This window comes from Fundulus heteroclitus, chromosome 20, assembly GCF_011125445.2.
Source record: "Fundulus heteroclitus isolate FHET01 chromosome 20, MU-UCD_Fhet_4.1, whole genome shotgun sequence".
Taxonomy (NCBI): domain Eukaryota; kingdom Metazoa; phylum Chordata; class Actinopteri; order Cyprinodontiformes; family Fundulidae; genus Fundulus; species Fundulus heteroclitus.
The window spans coordinates 5,286,551-5,309,943 of record NC_046380.1 but is presented as its reverse complement, the minus strand read 5'-3'; the positions used below and the strand labels follow the sequence as shown (position 1 = coordinate 5,309,943).

General features: G+C 41.7%; 1 protein-coding gene across 2 annotated transcripts in view; it reads right to left on the bottom strand.

Annotated features, from left to right (window-relative positions):
- Window positions 1–4,184: 4,184 nt before the first annotated feature.
- LOC105920805 (inositol hexakisphosphate kinase 1) overlaps window positions 4,185–23,393 on the bottom strand; it is a 33,169-nt gene continuing 13,960 nt past the window's right edge. For both annotated transcript variants that reach the window (XM_036151525.1, XM_036151526.1), the window contains exons 3-9: window positions 23,121–23,266; window positions 22,885–23,011; window positions 14,409–14,649; window positions 12,614–12,795; window positions 11,374–11,549; window positions 10,763–10,996; window positions 4,185–6,784 (exon numbers count right to left, since the gene is read on the bottom strand). In XM_036151525.1, coding sequence (XP_036007418.1) covers window positions 6,302–6,784; window positions 10,763–10,996; window positions 11,374–11,549; window positions 12,614–12,795; window positions 14,409–14,649; window positions 22,885–23,011; window positions 23,121–23,237 — 1,560 coding nt within the window. In that variant the 5' untranslated portion in view covers window positions 23,238–23,266 and the 3' untranslated portion in view covers window positions 4,185–6,301. The remainder of the gene's footprint in view (window positions 6,785–10,762; window positions 10,997–11,373; window positions 11,550–12,613; window positions 12,796–14,408; window positions 14,650–22,884; window positions 23,012–23,120; window positions 23,267–23,393) is intronic.

The window sequence follows — 23,393 nt, the reverse complement described above, 5'->3', positions numbered from 1 at the left end:
ATCTGAACCCATTAAAATGTTTTTCTGCTGATCAAATACTGTAATTTTAATCATTTAAAATGTAGATATTATTTCCATCTGGGATCTTTATTCTGGTTTCTGCTACCTGGGACATAATATACAAGCACATTTTTTTTTTTTTAAAGAACCCTATTTTTTACTTTTAACACTTTTTTTCCACGTCATGCAAAAATAATCTAAATATGGTAGTTGTTCATCAGACTGCAGATTTCTTTTTAGTTTGCTTTAAAGTACAATTTTTTTAAGAGTTTATAATCATTAAAATGCATTATAATAAAGAAGTATTCGCTCGCCCGTCTAAATAGTGGAAACCAGGCGCTCCGATCGCCTCCACGGCTACAGGCGTCTAAAATCCAGCAGCAGGTTCCACAGACATCTGTGAAAGAACGGGTCGCTCTCAGGAGCAGAACTCCAGCCTGGTTCTGTGACAGGATGCCACCTGGGCAGCAGGTCCAGATGGAAAGTTCCCGTCGCTCCTAAATGTTCCCCCCCGTCTGCTGTCGGTGGTTTTAGAACAAAGTGGAAGAGAACCGGGAACGGCAGCAGCTCCGTCAGGTTCTGGTCGGTTTATAAACTGATGGAGCTGCTGCTGAGGCGCCCAGAAGTCGCCGCCTTTCTGCAGAGTCCATCGCTCAGTGTTGTAGTCAAGTCACTATGCCTCGAGTCCGAGTCCAGGTTTGAGTCTCCAGTGTTCAAGTCCGAGTCATTAAAAAAAAAATCAGAGTCAAGTCCGAGTCGAGTCCACTACTCATCCGAGTCGAGTCCAAGTTCCGCACTAAAGTAAGCATAGCCTACATGTTTTTAAACAAAAAAAAAAATCCACACTCCACCACATTGCACTAATAATTTAGATATTAAAATCATACACCAAATAATATTCTAATAACATATTAAAATTATAGTCTAATGATATAAAAAAAAGTTGAGTCTTTTTCTCAATTTCTGAGTCAGAATGATCTGAATGTAGGAGTCCAAGTCAAGTCACGAGTCTAAATTTAGCTAATGACTCGGACTCGGGTTCGAGTCTCGGACTCGAGTACTACAACACTGCCATCGCTAAAGACCTCCAACTTCAGAACAGAACCTAGAGAACCTCATAGTACCGGTCTTCATGGCTGAGAAGGTTTTGAAGTTCAATATTTATTTTCTTTCCCATACGTGCCCTTAAAATTACCCGACGTTTAAAACGAGTTATTGCCTCCATAGGCTGGATTAGTCTATGGAGGCAACAAATTAGCTAATTTGTTGAGTCTCTGCTGTAATCGGTGCATTAGCGAGAGAACTCGGGCTAACTTCAATATTTATATTTTTCTTACCTCAGACGACATCACGCCTCACAAAAGACCTGTATAGTCGCAGCGGCAGACGCGTTTCCTCTTCATACATGCAGGTGCACAACATTGGTGTCATTTCAACGTGTCGCCAGAGGGGGCAGCCTTGAGCAAAGACTCTGGAAGTTGGACTATGCTCCTTTAAACTGATACAAAAAAAATAAAAAAAATAAAAACAAATGAACTGGACTTTTATTCTGGAGTTTAAGTCATTTCACTTCCCATTCAGGAAGTTTTCTCAGTTCAAAATGTCTGGAGTAGTGAGGAGTTCCAGTGTTATAGACCTGCCTCGTTAGAGCTTAGATCTGATTCACCTGGAACTGATCTCCCCAACAATGGAGGGTCGTTAGGCTCCTCGTTAGCCTGGCTCCCAGGAGGAATGCTGTGGTCACATGCATGGAGGTGCACTGCAAAAAGGGAACTAAAAGTAGGTAAAATCCTCTTGAAATTAGTGTCTTTTTCATTGATTAGAGCAGGTAAATACGGCTATTTGCCAGTTGAATAAGATTTTTGCACTTAAAATAAGAACAATTCATCTCCATCTTATTTCAAGTGCTGTATGTCTAGTTATCTTATTTTAAAAAGGTAGAAATTCTCATTCCATTGGCAGATATTCTTATGTAGCTGCTCAAATCAAGTAAAAATATACATATTTTAAGAAAATTATGCTTACTTTTAGTTCCCTTTTGTGCAGTGTGTGAATTCAGGGGGAAACTTGGCAGGAATTAAACCTACTGCTGTGTTGTAAGTTATGGTACCCGCAGGTTTGGAGAGCATCTTGGACATGTTTCTGTTCCTCGTTCTTCCCTTCTGTCCTGGTGGGGACATGTCCGGCTCCACGGTTCTCATGACAGAAAGTTTGTGCTCCAGTGGGTGGTGAGAATCAAAATGAAGATTCTTCCCCAGGGCTGTCTCTGATGATCACAGTCAGCTAATTTATTATGAAACAAAATAAATATACTTGTACTATTCTAACCTGCCTATAACCTGTACTTCTACACACACATACATATTATTATAGATTTTATTAGACTATCATTGATCACAGCCCAGTATGTTAATAGGATGTTTTCATTTGACCACTCAGGTCTTCTGGCTCCAGCCTGCTCTGCAGAACCAGAACCAGAACCAGACATGGAGAAGCAGCATTTAGTTCCTATGCTCCACTGATCTGGAACAAAGTCCCAGAAAACTGTAAAAGTGCTGAAAGCCTGAGTTCCTTTAAATCAAGATTAAAAACACATTTGTTTAGGATTATCTTTGATTGTTCTAGTTAAACTGTTTTACTGAAACATCATTAGTTCAACTTTGTAGTCCATCTGTTTTGAATATTTGCTTTGTTTCTATTCTCCCAGGTTTTATTTTGTTTCTACATTTTATTCCAACTTGCTTTTATTCTGTTTTTATTTTATTCGTGTAAAGCACTTTGTGTTGTCTTTGTACTAAAATATGCTGTGCTAATAAACTTGCCTTGCCTTTTATTTAGTTTTATAGACCCTTTTATGTGTCCTGCTATATGTTGAGCAAGCCTTGATGCAAATGGCTTTACATGTTTTTGCATAGTGTGCGCGGGCATGTATGCGTCTTAAACACTGGCAAAAACAAAGTAACCTTGAACCTATATTAATATTTACATGTTTTTTTCTAAACTTTACACATATATGCTGTGATAACTTGAAGCTACCGAGGTGAATTTCCTTGTTCGTGTGTTCAGTCTTTGCAAAGAAAGCTGGTTTCTGATTACTTTCTAAAGTGTTATAAAAAAAAGACTGATGGACAGATCTTGGTCCATCGCCCCCAAACTGTGAATCAGCCAATCACAGGGCAGTAACTTGACCCAACTTGTCCTGACTTTGATGGAAAACCTGCAGAGGGAGCTAAAGATTAGGGTGATGGTAAGGAGGCCTGGAGCTCAGGAGGAAAGATCCAAAAAAGCTGCTCCAGGGTTAGGCCTATAAAGCTTTTTCAGTTGATTGTTTCTTTTTATGCATCAAAGTTTTTCATAAAATGTAAAAAGAATTAAAAAAACAGTATTCTTATTTATATTGTTGCACCCCTGGAGAGAAATTTGACAGTTTTTCCACATCTGGAAACCTGACCGTCACCAGAACCATGGATCACATACAGGAGTCCTTCAATCCCTGCAGAGGTTGGTGGGTTTATGGTCATTTAAAGTTCCTGGTGGACTCAAACACCCGCTGCTCCATGAGTTCCCGGGACCAGAACCAAAGCCTTCATCCTCCGCAGCTCCTAAACTAACCGCCTGAAAACCTGAGATGTGCACAAACTGTTGGCTCCTTTAAATGGACTGAAAACGTGTTTAACTGCAGCTTAGCTAAAGAAGCCAAAGAATGGATTACACATATTTTTATTTGCTTAAATGTGTAGTTTTATCACTTATTTTAATTATGCTCCATGGTTTCAATGCTTTTACGATAGTTTGTGTTTAACTGGTATTTACTGTTTATTTTTTATCTTCGTTTTTTTCCTGCAAAGCTTTTGAAGTTATTCTGCGTTTGAACGATGAAACAAAAACAAAATGCTTATCAGTTTGCCTAGGAGTTCCTTTAAATCAAGATTAAAAACACATTTGTTTAAGATTGCCTTCAACTGTTCTAGTTAACTGAATCACCACTTTTTTGTTCTTTTTTTTCTATCTACATTTTATTCCTACTTTTATTCTGTTTTATTTTGCTATATTTTAATCATGTAAAGCACTTTGCATTGTCTTTGTACTGAATTGTGCTATACAAATAAATTTGCCTTGCCATCAGTTATTAATGAACCCTGGAAGCGTCAAATCCAGTCAGGAATTACAAAAACAAAATAAAATAACTTCTGGAAAGATTTAATTTCATTTATTTTCACTGTTCTAACAAACAGCCAGGATGATATCAGATGCAAAAAAAAACAAACAAAAAAAATAAAATAAAATAAAGTCCCATCAATCTCTGAAGCCAACAACCATGAGGATCTGTAACGAGGGCGTTTAGAGGTGGCGAGGAAATCGGTCTTAAACAGGAGAAACTCTCCATGAGCATGCAGGTTGTTGTTTTAGTTGATGTCAGAGTGAAACAAACCAACAATCAGAGATGGCGTCGGTGTCTTTTTCTAACACACACACACACGCACACACAGACAGACGGAGAAACGTAGAACAGTTTTCCCTCCAGGACCAGAGCTCTGTGAGCTGACTGACGTCTGGAATCTGGAGCTGAGGCAGCAGAACCAACACACCTGAGTTAGGGCCAACAACACTGCTTCTGCCAACATCTTTACATTTTTTACACGTTTTAACGGCGGCTGGGGGGTTGTTAAAGATCAAAGATCAAACGCTGACCCGTCTCTGTGGGCAAAGGTACAATAAAAAAATAAATTATCACCTTGATAAACCAAAAATAAAATAGAATATTTGCTCTGTTTGGTTCCCGGCCCTGGGGCTGAGTTGCTGGTGCCGTCCAGCAGGGGGCAGCACCGCCTCAGCCTCAGGGACAGGAAGCTCGGATGGACCAATCTGATTGGCTAACGACACAGACACCTTATTGCCACTACTGCTGACAAGTACAGGATTTCTATATAAATATATACTTTTTTTATACATTTTGAGGCAGGGCTAGGTGATAATTCAACACCAGCAAAACGTAGTCAAAAGGAATTTCATTCTTTCTTTTTTGGTCTCATTTCCCATTATTGTGATTTTTTTAATCACTATATTTATAATATCTATCAGAAAAATATGACTCTAAAGTTATTCTGTCTGCCCTGAAAGCTGAGGGTGGTGTTACTGTTGTTTTTAAATCGGCGCTGTTAACAAATCCCATAAAAAGGCAACATATGAGCCAAGAAACAACCAGAGTTCCTGTAACGCTCCTGGTTCTGGTGCTGCTGACGGATCCTCAGCTCAGAGAGCAGAGATGGAAACCTCTCCTGTGTGGAGTTCAGACAAAGACTGAAAACCTCCCTATTTTTATTTATTTATTTTATATCTGAGCAAATCTACACCGAGCTGGTTTAGTGCATCAGGGGCTAAAACGCGTCGGGCTCCTCTCGTGAGATCCGCTAACAACAGAACCATCATCTGGACACCACTGAACCAGACTTTAAAGTGACATTTATGCGTCTAAAAGTTACAAATGACCTTCACAGGACAACAGGCCACAGGTACGTTCTTCTGATTAACCCCCAAACCTTTAAAACAAAAATGATTCAACTCCCGTCTCCGCTGCACATCTCCTAAAGTAAGAACCACCGGCTGCTGTGAGGAGGCGAAGGAGAGGATCGAGCTGATTGGCCGGGTCGGAGAGGCCCCGCCCACGGCCGCGTGGTCGTCTTCTGAAGCTCGTCCCGTGTAGTTTCTCTGCTCTTTGAGCTTCACGCTGCAGGAGGTGCAGGACGGGCGTTTTTATCTGTAGAAGCTGGAAAGTTTCTGTGAGTTTCTTTAACGTAGAAAAGCCCCCCCCTTACTGGACTAGGTTCCCTTCTTTAGCCTCGTGGTTCCCCTCACAGCCCGGGCTCCTAGTAATGACAGCAAAATGGCATTTCTAACACTTTTTAGACTCTTTTATAGGTTCTCAGAAACAGGACTCCTCGGTTTCTGCTCAGACTGAAGGAAAGAAGCTGCTCTGTGTTGAGTGAAGCCGGCGCTGACGTCACAGTGGGTAAAACGCCTCCTGGAAGGGGAGGCGCTCCGTGGTTAGGCATCGATGAGTGACGGTGGCGTTTAGGGAATGCTTCATAACCACCGAGGTCCTCGTGACGGCAGAGACCCGAGCTGCGGATACCGCCTCGGTTCTGGAGACCTGAACTGACTCACAGTAAGAGGTGTGTGTGTGTAAAGACCGACCGGTTTTCAGAGTGGGAGCAGTTTTTCTTTTTTTTAAAACAGAACCGGGTCCGGTTTGGGGCCGCAGAATCTCCCGGGACCCCGGGTGCGTGCGCGCTCCCCGGAGCTAGGACAGGTTCTCGTCTCGAAGACTCTCCAGAATCTGGATCAGGCTCTCCAGTCCGAACACGTAGCCCCGGTCGGGGCCGTCGTGCACCGCCGTGTCGCCACGGAAGCCCTTGAAGGTGGAGTGGGCAAAGTCAATCATGCGCACGTCCACCAGGGGGGGCCGCCGCGGCGCCGGCGGGGCCGCGGGGAGCGCGCTCAAAGCGGGGGCCGGGGGGGGACATTCTGGACGCCTGCGAGGCGACGGAGGACGGGGGGCCGAGGAGCGGCAGTCTGACTTGGTGGGCGGCGTCTGAGGAGCGGGGGGAGCCGGGGCCGTGCGTTCAGGTCCCTGAGAGGACAGCGAGCCCAGAACCGGGCTCTGGCTGGAAGCATCGGGGGGAGGAGGAGGAGGAGGAGGGTGGAGGTCTGCGGGGGCCCCGGCGGTCTTCTGTGGCCTGGCTGCACTCTGCCCAGGGCCGGGGGCCGAAGGGCCTTCAGGCTCCTGCAGAACAAACGAGCAGAACCGTCAGGTTTGACCACACGAGCCGAAAAGGCTCCAGATTCTGAGTGATTAACAGAAATTAACCAGAATAAATATTTAAAACGGGTCCAGTGGCGACACCACAGACCAGAATGTGAGAACCGCTCATAGATATGATTAAAACATAATTTAATTACTATTAAAAAAAAGTAATTCAAAGAAATACATTTTTTAACGAACTCCTCCAAACCAACAAAGCTCTGATGCGGATCCACACGGCTCCGTGTTGCTGAGGGCCGCGTCTTAACGGGTTTGGTCCCACTAGGGCTGAACAATTAATCGCATTTTCAATATAATCGCGATTTAAAAAAACACAATTTCCAAATCACAGAGTCTGCAATTTTTGGCTATGTAACAATTAGGGAATTAGACACGTCCATTAGGTGTTGGTAAAATGTTTAAAGTGGGTTTGCCTCCACATGGAAGGAGAGACAGTTGCAGCAGTGAGAAAATCTAATTTTATTACTTGTTTTAGAGTTTATATAATCATACATAGCATTAAGTACAGGTCAATCAGTTTAATACATAGACTTGTTTGTTGGTTGGACTTTATGTCCAACAAGGATTTATGTCCAAATCAATTAAAAGCTGTTCTCTTGAATAATATTCTGATTAATAGAAACATTAAAAGTTCTTGTTTTAAATAGTCCTTGTTTACAAACATCTTTATTTAGAGGCCATTTTTGTTGCTTGTGGTTAATGCAGAGAAAAGTCAAAATTGCAATTTTGGTTGAAATATATTGTAGGCAGAACGCAATTATTTCTGCTCTGAGTTTAGATGCTGCGGGTCTTTTAGCAACTAATCTGCACGGTGAGGAAACAATTTGATTTGTTGTTTGTATGTTTAAAAAGACATGATAAATTAAACAGGGGGGGAAAAAAAAAATAAAAAAATCGCATTAAATCGCAATATTAAGAAAAAAAAATCGCAATTAGATTATTTTCCAAAATCGTTCAGCCCTTGGTCCTACAGCGCCGCGGCCGCTTCGACAACAGAAGGAACGTTTGTGTTTGTCGACTAATTTTAACAGAGAAGAACGTCACGAAAAGAAAAGGTGTTGGTTAAAGGAGTGGAGACGAAGCTCCACGTTCGCTGCACCGTGATGTGGAGGCGGGGTTTTCTCCCGCCGTGCGTTCTGATTGGCTACACGTCACATCCAGCAGGCGGCGTGCTGCGTTTGTCCTCGTGGAACACGCTAGGATATCTGGACGAGACGATCCGCCGTGCTGAATGTGCCGATTTGAGGTTGGAGCGTTCCCGACGTACAGCTGGACGATAATTCAATAACAATATAAATCAATCGATTCAAGTCAATAACAGTTCAATAAAATAACAGTTTTCCTTCCTTTTGCATTCTAGCCTATCATGTAGATTAATATTACGTTACATCCTCCCAACCAATCACAACGCAGACCCAGGAATCAAGCCCCGCCCCCTTCAATGAGTTCACAGAGCACACCTTTGTTTATTCTTCTATAAAAACTTGCAGTTGGTTGAATAAAGGGTTGAGTTTGAATTCAGTGTTTGTGTCTCTTTATTTAAAAATAGGTTGCTAGGCAACAGCATAAAATGGCCAGGGCTGCACTTAGAATATATGTTTTCAATTAGTTGATAATTATCGATATCGATGGATGTGATTTCTATTTTATCGACATGTTTTTTTCTCTACATCGTCCAGCCCTGTCCCGACCGGATCGCTCTGAACTCACAGCAGGAACATCTCATTGATAATCGGGGCGTCCGTACGATTGGAGGAAGATCGGGGCAGAAAAAATAAATCAGTGTAATTATCTTGCGGCCGCATGTCGTGTCAAAGAATGAATGAAACATGATATTAGTGTGATTACTATTAGTTTAATTGTTGATTCTAGATGAAACATTATCAGCCACTTTGACAATAAACAGGTTTTCAGAACATTTTCCTCTTTCTTTTCATGATGTTCGTAATTTAGGCTCCTGGACAAAGATAAATTTACCCCTCAGACACATTTTAAACCTCTGAACATTTGATTTATTGCTGCTTTCCATGAATCGTGTCGAAGCTTTGGAGAGACGCTCTCCCGTTACGTGAGCTAGACTTCTATGTAAAAGAATATAAGTGGCTTATTGCTCAGCAGTAAATCTACAGGGAACCATCTGAGCTGCGGTTCTGTTCAGTTCTGCTGAGTTTCCTAATTTAGACGGTTAGGGTTCTGCCTCGCAAATCTCGACGTCTCGTTTAAAGCCTGAAGCTCGTTTCCCTCAGGAGTTACGGACCAAAAATAGAAAACACTAAACCCGTAGTTTTACATTTAGACATTAATCTGGGACTCACATCTGAATAATCAATCAGGTCCAGATTTGGGACCGGGACGACGTTACAGAGCATCTGAGTGAGTTTTTTACCTTCTCCAAAACTGAAAAAAAAAAATTCTGCATGACGAAAAAAAAACTGGGATTTAATGCTTCAGTGAAATTCATCACTGTATGTTTGATAAAAAAGACAATTGTTAATAATTTTAGTAGAAATGCTGCAGAAATCTTTACTGTTTTTCCATTTTAAAGTTTTTCTTTTTTGAGAAATGTTCAGCAAAGTTTTTAGAATCTGAATAAAGTCAAAGTGAAGTTAAAGGAGCAATAGGTAATAATGACACCTAGTGTTTAAAATGGGAACTACACGTACACCCCGCTAACTTTTACTAACCCAGGACAGGTTTATGATGTTTTATTCTGTTTTATTCTCTCTTCTCTTACTGGCTTCCATGTTTGCAGGCTGCTGCTCTTTTACCAAAATAAAATACCAAATTCTGCGCTCTGTTTTGGGAGCTCTCATGTGATTGGCTCAGGAACCAGGAAGTAAATACGGGCTACACTCTGCTCTGAAGTATTTCCAGACCGTACCTCTAGGTTTGAAAGCAGAAAAACAAGATAAAGATGTTGTTGATGGAGAGGACCGATTGTTTATAGGGAATGTTACTTCCCTCCCAGATCAGAAATAAGAATGATTTAGGATGATTTTACAGTAAATATCTTACTTATTGCTCCTTTAACCCCTTAAACTCCATTTCAACGGGGCCTGAGCTCTTTAGCAACAATAACGCGCATGTAGCAGACTAACTGAGACCGACAGGCACTTATCATACGACCAGATCTTCATCTGAGACCAAATATATAAAATCATCCCACGTTTTCTATTTCAAGAATACATTTCAAATTTCAAATAATTGAGCCAAAGTGGCACAAAAACAAAAGGGATCCACCTGGATTATTATTTATTTTTTCCAATCTAAACATATTTACCTTCTCAATTGTTTGTTGTGTGGACACCAAACTTACTAAAGATGTAACCAACATGTTGTGGTTGCATTTTATTTATTAAAGCAGTTTGTATGGAAAATTTATTTTTTGGCCATTTAAATCTCATTTACTCAGGCCCAGAATAATTTACTCTCAAATGTTCACATCAACATCGTCCTCCAGGACCTTTAAGCTACTTAATAACAACATTATGGGTTTACACTGCAAAAACGGATCTAAACAAAAGATTTAACATTTGTGTTTCTGGCCTAGATTTTGGCAGGTAAATAAGATTATCTGCCAATAGAATGAGTATTTTGACCCCTAAAATAAGATAATTAGACATCCTGTACTTGAAATAAGATGATGGAGATGAATTGTTCCTATTTTAAGTGCAGAAATCTTATTCCATTGGCAGATGATCTTATTTACCTGCTCTAATCAAGGACAGATACACTCATTTTAAGAAAATGTTACTTATTTTTAGTTCAGTTTTTGCAGTGTAGGCGTAGTACAAGTTGAGAAAAAGGCCCAATAAAGCGTGAGTATGCATCAGACCCTCGGGCTTCAGGAGGTAAAGCCGTTTCACAGGAAACGTGTTTTTTTTATCTCTTCCCGCCCGTTACCTGAGCCGTCATGGGAGCTGTCAGGGCCGGCCTCACCTTTCCCTCGTAGATGATGAGCAGCGAGGAGGAGTAGAAGCGGTAGGACGCCTGACGCTCCAGGACCACCTTCAGGCTGCGCAGCTTGTTCAGGATGGGCTCGAAGAGGTCCCGCCTCAGGCCCTTCCCGTTGTGCAGGTACTGGTGGAGGGCCTGGCGGAAGCCGTCGCTGGACAGGCCGCGGCCGTAGTACTTGTTCCTGCAGAGGTAGTGACCGGTGCTCAGCTGGTACACCTGCAGAGAGGAGAGGCGAGGAGAGGTGGCTGTTTCTGTTCACGCTGAAATAACGCATCACCAGATCATTTAGCGTCTGCAAAGTTTGCAGCTTATTCACACGTGTATTGCTCTGAGTCGTTTTAAAGCCGGAGGAAATGAAGTTAAGCAGAGCAGATTGGACAAAGGTCGGCCGTTTACGCAGGAGTGATGTGATGCATTACGCCTGCGAAGGCTGAAAAATCTTTACAAAATGAATAAAGATTCAATGTAACGTCTGAGGTGAGCAGGAGGAAGCCTGCTCTTAAAGCTCCTCTGCAGCCCAGAGGAGCGCAGCACCGAGCCGATGAAAGCCCGCCTGAGCGTCACGATGCGTTCAGGTGCGGCGCGGACTTTACCTGCATGCCACACACTCTGACTCCCAGCGTGGCCGACGTGCTCTGTTCGCACTTCTTCATCTGCCGGGCCGCCTTCTCCTCCGAGGCGTCGTCGCCGTGCTGCCTGGTGCCCATCTTCAGGTCCAGGATGCAGGGATAGGAGAAGTGGTGGACGACGTTCTCCAGCAACAGGAACTCTGGTGGAGACGCAGCAGTTATGGACCAAAAACGTTTCCCCGGATCGGGAGAGTCTCACCAAACACAGAAGAAGCCGACGCGTCACATGTGAAATCACCTGAACCGCCTTTCTACCTGGTTCTGAACCTCTAAGGCAGGGGTGTCAAACTCATTTTGGTTTACAGCTTAATCTGATCTCAAGAGGGCCACACGAGTTAACTCATTGCAAGATTAAATAGAACTAATAAAAGTGGACTTGTTGTTGATTTTTATATTAAATTCATTTCACTTTTACACAATATATTATGAATAACCTCAGCGTTTTTAAAAAAAAAAGTATGTACAATTTCAACAATACTTTTACTCAGTTAAACATTTACTTGTGCATTATGCATAAGAACTGATCACAGTGATTATACAATGTTGAAAAACATTTATTCACATATTTTGGAACTTAAAAACACTGTCCTGCATGACAAAATACATCAAACAGATAAAAATTAAGAAATGATTTAAATTTTTCCACACCTGATGCTTAATCTGCTAATTAAAACACAGCGCCCCTCGTGGACAATATAGGAACTGCATATTTTTAATTAAACGAAGTACATGTTTTTTTATATATAATTGTTTTATCATTCTCTTCTTTTTATCTCCTCTTTCTTTCACCTTCTCTTCTTTCTTATTGTTCTTCCTTTCCTCTCCTACTTTCCCATTGTAGTGTCCATATCATTTGAGATATTCCCCGCATGAATCATAATAAAACTATTCACATTCATAAATTAAGCACTATGGCAAAAGCAGTACTGCTCCACTTGTGAAAGTAAAATCTGATTAGCTCTTTTTGGCATTAAGACAACAACTGTTATTGCCACATTGCCAGAAAGGACACTGGGAAAATTTTTTTTTTTTTTTTTTTTTTTTTTTTTTTTATAATGATAATGCATTTAGCCAGCGGGCTGGACTAAATTGTTCGGCGGGCCGGATCCGGCCCGCGGGCCGTATGTTTGACACCCCTGCTCTAAGTTAACCAGGCGTCTCTAATAAAGTGGGCTCAGGAAACAGAGGTACTGAGGAAGGATACTGAAGAGTTTGCGGTCCTTGGATTCGGATCTCATGCGGCTGAGGTGCTGCTTGTGGCACACCAGGCCCCAGGGGTTCTGGCTGATCTTCTCCGAGGCCAGACCGCTGTTCCAGTCCAGCATCTGGAAGGGAACGTCGGAGAGGATCTTTGGGTCGAGCCTGGGACTTTTCAGCTCTGTGACACTACAGGAGAGCAGATTGTTACTGTGAGTGCAGGAAGTGCTGAAGTTATTCCCGTTTCCCTGCCGGACGACCCGCTACGCCTGTTTCTGACCCCATGCTGTGATGGATCGCCTACAAAACCTGTAGCAGCGTAAAACACTTCTAATTTCTAATTTAAAGGAGCAATAAGCGTCATTTCACCACTAGGTGGAGCTTGAGCGCCGTCTGTAGACCACAACAAAAACCCGGCCCCCCCTTCCCCGTCTCACCTGACATTTGTAAAGGACAGAAACACAGAAATACAGCATGGCCTCTCAGAGGAACATGTCCTGTGAAGAAGTAACTCATAACTTTATAAAGCTGTTAGCAGGAGAACATTTTTATCTCCTAAACTTTTGGATCGCTCCGATGGAGATGTGTTTCAGGAGGCGGGGCCTCATCAAAAATCCTCGCATATGATTGGATAAACCACCTGTCGGTCATCTTTACTAACGCGCTACTTCACCCACTCACGTCGAAACAGAAAACATCGTTTCTACCAACGAAAGCCTTCAAAGCCGTTCTCTGGTGTCCTTTAAGAGAATTAATATTCGGTAGATTAGACAAAACTGATGAAATGGCAATAACTGCTTCCTCGCTACGAGCCGCCATTGTTGTGGCTTCTCTGATACAACACATCTGGGATCATGACTGATCCTGATATTACCATCTAACATAGAAAGTACTCCTGGGTCAATGTGAGCTTCTGTGCTTTCTGTGTCTCTGCTCTGTCTTCTCTAAGCCCCAGTGGGTGGAGGCAGATGAGCGTTCACACTGAGCCTGGTTCTGGTTCTGCTGGAGGTTCTCCTCCCTGTTAAAGGGGAGTTTTCCTCTCCACTGTCGCTTCATGCATGCTCAGTATGAGGGATTGCTGCAAAGCCATCAACAATGCAGACGACTGTCCACTGTGGCTCTACGCTCTTTCAGGAGGAGTGAATGCTGCTTGGAGAGACTTGATGCAACCTGCTGGGTTTCCTTAGAGAGGAAACTTTCTCACCAACCTGGAGGGTCTGATGGAGTCTCACGTTGAGATGACACGTTCCATAAATTTGCGCTATATAACTAACATTGAATTGAATTGATTGGCTTGTGTAATTTATGTGGTGTTGAAATCCCCCCCAATGGCAGCGAGTCCAGATGGACGTGTGGAGCTCAGCGGAGCAACACCCATCTGGTGAGAGTCGTGTCAGCGCTCGCCGCTATGTTGCTCTGACGGCAGTGTTTTAGAGCAGGGAGGGGCGGAGCCCTGAGTGGCAGCTGTCCACGTACACGTACGGTCCGGCCCAGCTGCAGAACGACGCAGAGAGCTGCGGTGTGGTGTCAGACCATAGGTCATCTGAAATATTACCTTTAGTTGTTTCTATTTAAAATAATGACATTTTGCTTATTGCTCCTTTAAGGTTTTCTAAAAGAACGTATCAAGTAGATTTTATGCAGAATAAACATTTTCACAGAAAGATCTAAAGCAAAAGCAGGAGAAACTTTTACTCTTGTGAACTTTTCCTTAATATTTCTGAGCGTCCCCACCTGGCCCAACCAACACCTGGACAGAGAAAACAATCATGTCTACAGCTGCACCCTTCCGTTTTTCTCACTTGTCAGAAGAGTCGGTGTCGTGCGCCTCCCTCCTGTCCACTCGCTCCTCCTTGTTTTCGGTGGCGGAGGACGAGGAGCGATGCAGGCTGCGGCGGGAGTGCTTCCGCCTGGGCTGCTCCCTCTCCTGGGGGTCCCGCTCCTCGTGCTCCCCCGTCACGGCCTCCATGTTGTCCACATAGGGGTACGCCACCAGGTTGATGTAGCCGTCCGAGTCGCCTTCGAAGCACACCAGAACCACGCCTGATGGGACGATCAGAAACCAATATTCAGTATATATTAATATAATAATAATAATAATAATCAGTAATAGTATAAAAGCAGCACACCTTTATATTATTAATGAGTGTGAAAGAAATTAAAAGGCCATCAGAGGACTGGATGTTACCAAAGAGAAGCGGAGAGGGGAGACCGGGACCTGTCTGCTCCAAAGTTTGCCTCGTGGAGTTTAAATTTAGAGCTTTATGGGTAAATTTATGCCTCAGCCACGGCGAGGATGAGGATTTTTAAGTGTATCGCAGACTTTTGTTCAATAACAATATATATCGATCAATAGACGTATAGCGAGGGTCAATAAAAAGTTAAATTAAAGTTTTCCTTCCTTTTGCATTCTAGCCATGGAGGTTAATGTTACAGTCATTACATCCTGCCAACCAATCACAACGCAGACCCAGGAACCAAGCTCCGCCCCCTTCAAAGAGTTCACAGAGCGCGCATTCTTTTTTCTTTTTAAAAAAATGTTAGTAAAATGTATAAAGTGGATTCACACGTTCTTTTTTCTTTTTTAAAAACTTGTAGTTTTGGTAAAAAGTTTGTTGAATAAAGGGTTGAGTTTGAATTCAGTGTTTGTGTCTTTATCTAAAAATAGTTTGCTAGTCAACATCATAAAATGTCCAGGGCTGCACCTAAAATATATGTTTTGAATTTGTTGATAATTATCGATATCGATCAATATGATTTATATTTTATCTGCATGTTTTTTTTCCTAGTAAATACGCGCTGTGCAGAAAAAAACTTTCAGAGCGCGTAAAATGAGAGAAAGTCTTCCTGAATCTGTGGATCTGAATTAAACACATTCTGTCCGTCTGCGTCTAGAAATCTGGAGTGTCTTTTATTTTTTATTTATTGATTTTCATGGCTTGGAAATAGTTAAATAGTTCACAGTCCACCAACTTTGGTTTAGATTAAAAGTCTTAGGGAAATGTGTTTTCTGTGTCCGGGGAAAAATGAAAAGGCTCCGTTTGATCATTAGTACTAAAATATCCGTCTAATTACAGAACTGCGGCTTAAATGTTTATAATTAATTTAAAAATTTTCACGTGTGATATCTGGTATGTGCAGATGTTCCCCGCAGACGTAGTAAACGCTTTATATTCACGTTTCAGCCGCGACAAACAGATCCCGTCTGCGGGAAAGTTTTATTGGTTTCCAAAAAGTTAACCACCTCCAGCCTTTGATCCCCTTATTATAGTTTTAACCGCTGGGTACAAATCAGGCTGTTGGCACAAATTATGTCCACTTCTATCAACCATCTCATGTTTAATATCATTATAGCTTAAAAAAAATATGTGTTAACTCGAGAAATACACAACAAAACGTATTTATGCTCCGCATTTAATGAGCTGAGGAGAATATTTTGATTGTTTCCCAGGAATTAAACCATAACGACGCACCGACCAGGTTTCAGTGATAAATGCTGTGTGTTTAAAACCAAAGCCCACTATGGCTTTTAACCTCTGTCTTCCATGAACACAGAACCAAGGATAAATAAATTAAACCAATTACACATTTGTCTCCTACAAAATAAAGACATCCAAGTCTCATTCTGTTTGTTTAGAATCAGATTTTCCACTTTAAATTTTCAGAGACAAAGGGAAGAAACTCAGGATAAAAAGCCGAGCTGTAATGTGCAGCTGCATATAATTTTATTTATCTGGTCACAACAACGTTAGCTCAGCTTCTCTTCCAGCCAATTAATCAAATTTCCCCATCAGCAGAAGCGCCACCATCTCTGAAACCCACCGAAACAAGGAGAGACTTTATCAGACGGTGTCAGAAAATATGCGGGCAAAACAACCTTGAGGCCTTTGAAAAGTTCTTCCTGGGCAGCTGTCTGTCTGCTGTTATTTAATCAGCAGGACAATGGCAGCAGGCACAGATCCAGGGCTAAATATAGACCGGCTGTGGCGTCGTCAACAGCGGGGCGGACCGGTGGGAATGCAGACCCACCGGGGAAAGGCCAACAAATATCCAGCTCCCCTGCAGCCGTCAGCTGACAGCAGAGCAGCAGAGAGCACCTTTTAGCGTTCGCCTGAAGTCCCTTTTTCAGCCCAATACACGTGTGCAGAAAGCGGCAGTCTGGGTTTTGCCCTTTTTTGTATGCATGTATAGCCCCCCCGCCCCACCCCTCCTCCATACTCCCATTTTATTTTTCTATACTCTCCCAACATATAAAGAATAAGACGTTAGAAGTAAAGTAGATACTTTACTTTGTTATAATAACAACAGGAAGCAATTCGTGCTGCGTAAAATGTCTATGAAATTGTAAAATTAGAGATCAGCGCAATGTTTAATTTTTGTTTTACAAACAGTTTTTAAAACATTATTCAAGGCATTTTCTGTCGTTTGGATTTTTGCATGTCTGTTATATCTAAAAACTTACAAATTTAGGAAAAGTGATTCACGCTTTAAACATCATCCTGGAGTTGTCCTGCTCCAACATGGCGGAGGGCATTCATGCTATGCTAGTATTGTTTGCACTGGAGCTGAAGCTGCAACCTGAACTTATTTCCACATTAAAAGACAGCATGTTGTGATCGGGTGATGAAGAATGTAAAACAAAAACAGTAAAACTATAATATTAACAATAAACATTACAAAATGTTGAGTTTTATAAATTATTTGAATTCTTTCCATGACTTAAAAAAAATGGTTCAACATTTAGTTTTATTTTGACATTTTAGTTTATTACAGCTGATAGAGATGGTTTTTACTTTATTGCTTATTTATTTAGAATAGACAATCAGAAAAATATTGAGCATTCATATAAATAATGTTTATGTTAATTATATTTTTCTCTCTTTTTCAGGTGAGGAGGTGAAGAGATTCCTATAATGGGTGATCTGGACTAAAATGCAGGGATAGACAAAATGGATTTAAAATTTCATCAGAATATTTTGTCGTATTTTTTGTGATAACGACTAAAAAAAAAAAAAAAAAAAAAGATCCCATGCTGAAACAGACTTACTTCAAGGCACTAAAGTATTTCTTTAAGGTTACACAAATAAAAGGAATTTTTTTGTCACTGAATTGCACAAAGAAACTGCATTTAATCAAATATTTACTGATGCTTCCTAACAGTGGAGGAAATAGTAAATGTAACAATCAGGACAATACTTTTCATTTTCAGAGATCATTAATTGGAATTCATTGTCACCATAAATCTGAATTGTTATGAGAAATTTCTCGAGATAACGTTAGACGATACAACAAATGCCCCTCGCTTCCAACACGTGTGAAGATCACCGCATTAACAACAAACCAAAGGCTGTTTTTCCTTTAAGCTGCACATGTTCCTGCTAAAAGACGCCATCCTGCCACTTAAATCCTTTACATCAATGTTTGTTTAAACTGCGTATTAAAGCTGAAAATATCACTAATCACAGAGAAATCAGTAATTCCTGTCAGGTTGAGGGCTGATGTACAGCTGTGGACCTGCGGGCCGACGTGTGCGGCTGACAGTCTGGGCTCTTCGGCTTCTGGCTCGCTGTCACAACATGCTGGCAGGTTGGCATTTTTACTTGTTTATCAGTAAAAAGTCAAACGCTGCACTGCTCATTTTAATGGCCTCAGCCAAAAACAAGCTCATTATTTGCCCCCCTTGCAGGTTACTTCTATTTTTGCCTTTTCAACACAGTTAAATATCAGGAAAAGTCGTGGATCCGGTAATTTTAAACAATGTGTTCTTTGTTGTGTGGCACCTTTAAATTAATTGTAGCTGAAAAAAAGTCCCCGTATTATGAGTTTCTTTAAATCAACATTAAAAACACATTTGTTTAGGATTGCCTTCGACTGTTCAAGTTAAACTGTTTTACTGAAACATAATTAATTCAACTGTTTTTAATATTTGCTTTTAGTTTCTATTCTCCCAGGTTTTATTTTGTCTCTACATTTTATTCCAACTTGCTTTTACTGTTTTATTTTCCTATATTTTAATCATGTAAAGCACCTTGCATGGTCTTTGTACTGAAAAGTGCTGCACAGATAAATTTGCCTTGCCTTATGGTTGGAATGTGTTTTCACACAAGCAGCCCACATTAAATCCACCTAAAGGCCTGAATAATTATCAGATCACATCCTTAGCGATGAAGTCGGACAGAGAGGAGGAAACTATTGCAGATGGTGCGGAGCAAAAATGACGCCTTTTAATTTGCTTCAGGTGAGAACCGCTTTTCTCACCTGAAGAAATGCCGTCCAGATGCTGTTGGACATGTGGACGGCATGAAAACACGTGAATGTCTGTTTTCTGTGGACTTATCTGCAGCCCCACATCCTCACTGGTCTCTCCATCTTTGACTTTGACATCATTTGTTGGCTGCTGGATTCTTGACAGAGACGTCACAGCGAGCAACAAGCCTTTAAATAAGCCACTGATGCGCTCCTCAGGGGTGTGTGCTATCGCCCCCGCTGTTTGTGCTCCACACTAATGAGCCTCAGTCAATGTTTATCTTTACCTTCGCAGACGACTCTGTAATCGTTAGCCTACTGGAGGACAAAAAAGGGGGATTGTCGTTAACTTTTAGACCAATTCATTCAATGCTGCAACAACTCATGGTTGCAGCTAAATGCCTCAAAAACAAACGAGATGCCGATTCATTTTTGAATAACTCAGCCTATGATTGAAACCACAATCATTAATGGTGAAGTGGTAGAGATCGTCAGCGGGTTTAAGGAACCAGGCACCATTCTGGGATGTAAAGCTACCATATATTTAAGACTATAAGGAGCACTTAAAATCCTCAAATCTTCTCAAAAAAAAAGAGGAATATGTGGTACAATGCGCTGAAAAATTTGTTAAAATGTTTAAATACGACTCCTCTCAATGGATACTAGGAGCATTACGGTACACTGTGTCACTACCTGATAGGACCCCTGAGCTTTCTACCAGACTGCCTGACTGTAATGTCTAAACTAGAAATGCATTCATGCAAGGCAGCCCGCCTAAACTATACTCACATCAAGGATCTCCTTCTGTCTGTCTTAGAGCTGATCTCTTATGTTTATGTTATTTACGTTTATTTATTTATGTTATTTTTTCTGTCTCCATCGTGTAAATTTATACATGGTTACATGTTGAAGGCTACCCGCCTCTCTTCCTTCCTACTTCTTCACTGAATGAAAATCTCTTTAAATCTGTATCTGCCAGAGTTTAGAACATTTTTGAGCGAAAAAAGACAAGTTATAATTTTTGATAAAGATCTGCTGTAGGAAATATGTGGTCATCGTTAAAGAAACGCCCTTTTACGTCTATTTTGAGGTTTAAAAAAAAAAAAAAAAGAGGATGGATGGGATTTTGATAGTTATGGATAATGATGTAAAAAAAAAATCAGTTTCCAACATAATGAAAAATATTGATTTAAAATTAAATATTACTGGCACTTTTAGCATCATTCTGTTGTGAAACTTAAAAGCAATGATTCCATTTATTATCATTATTACATTTAAATACCATAATAAAAATATAATTTGTAGTCAAAGTTATTAAGAGCCACAGGTTGCTGGTCTAGATCAATTCTGCTGCCTGCAGTCCTGATATAATCTTCTAAATGTGTTTTCTTGTTGATTCTGTTTTATTTTGTCTCTGCGGTTTTCCTGTAGAGACGGAATAAAAAGCATATATGAGTAAAAAAAAAACTGCAGTCTTCAAATTACCAAAGGGAAAAGTAAAAAAAGAGCATTTACTCTTTAAGCAGACACCTGCTCCATCAACTGTGAAGTGTTTATTTCTGAACATGCCGGAAAGGACAAGTGGTGGACAGACGTGTTGAAGCGGCTGTCAGCGTTTGTTTGGCTCCGCTGTGACATCATCGCTGTGACATCATCAGGCTGTCAGACACATCCAGCAGCGGCTGCTGATGGAGAGCAGAGCTGCCGCATCGCTCCTCTACCATTAAACATCCGCGCTTCCTTTCTTTTCCCCATCCAGCCGCCACACCATCCACTTAATGGGGAATCGTTCTGGGCTCAGGTTACTGGACCACAGAGGGACGAACCTCCTTCCAGGACACCAGCGTTGTTTCAAAATCCATGAAAGTTGATTAAATTCTGCCGTTTTGTGAAGGTTCCCCCAAACATATCCAGCAGTTTAATGATGCTGCCTTCACGCCGGATTAATTCATGTGTATATATTTACCAGAGTGACTCAAAATGTTTTATATTCTCGCCTCGTTTCTGCAACAAAAGACCAGACTGCAAAAATGGAACTAAACGTAGGTAAAATTTTTCTTTAAATTTGTGTATTTTTGATTAATCTTAGCACCTAAATAAGACTATTGGCTGATGGAATAAGAGTTTTGCACTTGAAATAAGAATATTTCATCTCCATCATCTTATTCCAAGTGCCTGATATCTGATTATCTTATTTTAGGGGTAAAAATACTTAAAAAAACTTTGAGCTGCAGACTCTTTGGACGATATTAGCACTGCAAATACGTAACTAAAAATAAGTAATATTTTCTTAAAATGAGTGTATCTGTCCTTGATTTGAGCAGGTAAATAAGATCATCTGCCAATGGAATAAGAGTTTTGTGCTTAAAATCGGAACAACTCATCTCCATCGTTTCATTTCAAGTGCAGAATGTCTAATTGTCTTATTTCAGGGGTCAAAATGCTCATTCCATTGGCAGATAAGATTATTCACCTGCTCAAATCTAGGACAAAGACACATATTTTAAGAACATTTTACTTATTTTTAGATCCGTCTTTGCAGTGAGGAAGTCATATTGTGATGAAATTTGCTAGTTAAATATCAGATAAAGCCACATCTTCCTCCCTAAATTTGAAATTTTATTTCAAATTTATTTGAAATAAAAATCTAATAAATTGACCAAATCCATGAAGAAACCCAGAATCGGAGGTGTGGATGAATTAGTTTTATGGGTGTTTCACTATAAAGAGGAAAACAGCAGGTGAGGTCAGCCATTAATTTACCGTCACTAACAGTCGGCACAGGAAGCAGACATAATTATAGTGTCTTAAGTTACCCTGTGCTACCTCTGTAGTTATGCTGCTATAGGCTTAGGCTGCTGGAGGACATCAGTGTCTATTTCTCTCACTCTGCTGAGTTCTCCTACTGCTCTCCAGTTTTTTTGATGCTTTTAACTTTTTGTTCTCTGTCTTTTTTCTCTTCATAGAAGGTACACCTGGTCTGGCGTTCTGTTAGCTGTGACATCATCAGGGAAGACAGATCATCCACTATTACCATCTACCATAGAAAGTACTCCTGGGTCAATGTGAGCTTCTGAGCTTTCTGTGTCTCTGCTCTGTCTTCTCTAAGCCCCAGTGGGTGGAGGCAGATGAGCGTTCACACTGAGCCTGGTTCTGGTTCTGCTGGAGGTTCTCCTCCCTGTTAAAGGGGAGTTTTCCTCTCCACTGTCGCTCCATGCATGCTCAGTATGAGGGATTGCTGCAAAGCCATCAACAATGCAGACGACTGTCCACTGTGGCTCTACGCTCTTTCAGGAGGAGTGAATGCTGCTTGGAGAGACTTGATGCAACCTGCTGGGTTTCCTTAGAGAGGAAACTTTCTCACCAACCTGGAGGACCTGATGGAGTCTGACTTTGGAAAGAGACTTGAGACGATATGTTGTGAATTGGTGTTATATAAATAAAATTTAATTGAATTGATTGGCTTGTCTAATTTATGTGGTGTTGAAATCCCTCCCAGTAGCAGCGAGTCCAGATGGACGTGTCAGTGCTCGCCGCCATGTTGCTCTGACGCCGGTATTTTAAGGCGGGGAGGGGCTAAGCCCTGTGTGGCAGCTGTTCGCGTACACGTACGGTCCGGCCCGGCTGCAGAACGACGCAGAGAGCTGCGGTGTGGCGCCAGACCATAGGTCATCTGAAATATTACCTTTAGTTGTTTCTATTTAAAATAATGACATTTTGCTTATTGCTCCTTTAACTTTCTGACCAACCTGGAGGATCTGATGGAGTCTGACTTTAGAAAGAGACTTGATGATGACATGTTAATGAATTGGTGCTATATAAATAAAATTGAATTGAATTGAATAATTATCACAGTAAAGTTTGACAATAACAAACCCAGCTATGAGCATCCGATTCAAGACGAAGTAAAAATTTACCGATAATGAGACTTGTTTTGAATTGTGTGAGGTCTTGTGATGCTGTGCTGTGGGACCGTGTAAAGCCCAACCGGGATCCGGTTCTGATCCGGAACATCAGAGCGCTGCCACTGACCTTTATACTCGGGAGTGAACTCCTTCATCTCGGGGGGCAGAGACTCGTAGAAGCGCTGCTCCCTGCTGATCAGAGGTTTGCACACGGTGTGGTCATCGTAGCGCATCATGCTGGTGTGACCCCCCACCTGCAAAGCCCACACACACACACACACACACACACACACACACACAGGTCAACATGAAACGCCGCCCGGCTCTTTGAAATCAACACAGAGTCGCTCTGCCGGCGCCCACCTGGTGTATGAAGGGCTCCAGAGAAACGCCTCCATCTCGTGGTTTAGGTACAGCCCCTCCCCCGGTCCCCGCCGCCTGTTGCTTGCTGTCCATGTTGTTGGTTTGAGGGAGGCACATGGCTCCTGGCGGACGCACCGCACTTCCTCCTGCCAGGAGAACAAGATTCATCCAAGAGGTGGTGACGAAGACCGTTTTTGATGATGAAGAAGAAGTATTGAAACTACTGGTTGGTTTTCGGCCCTATTTTGTGCCGCCTTGCGTTTTAAAGCAGGA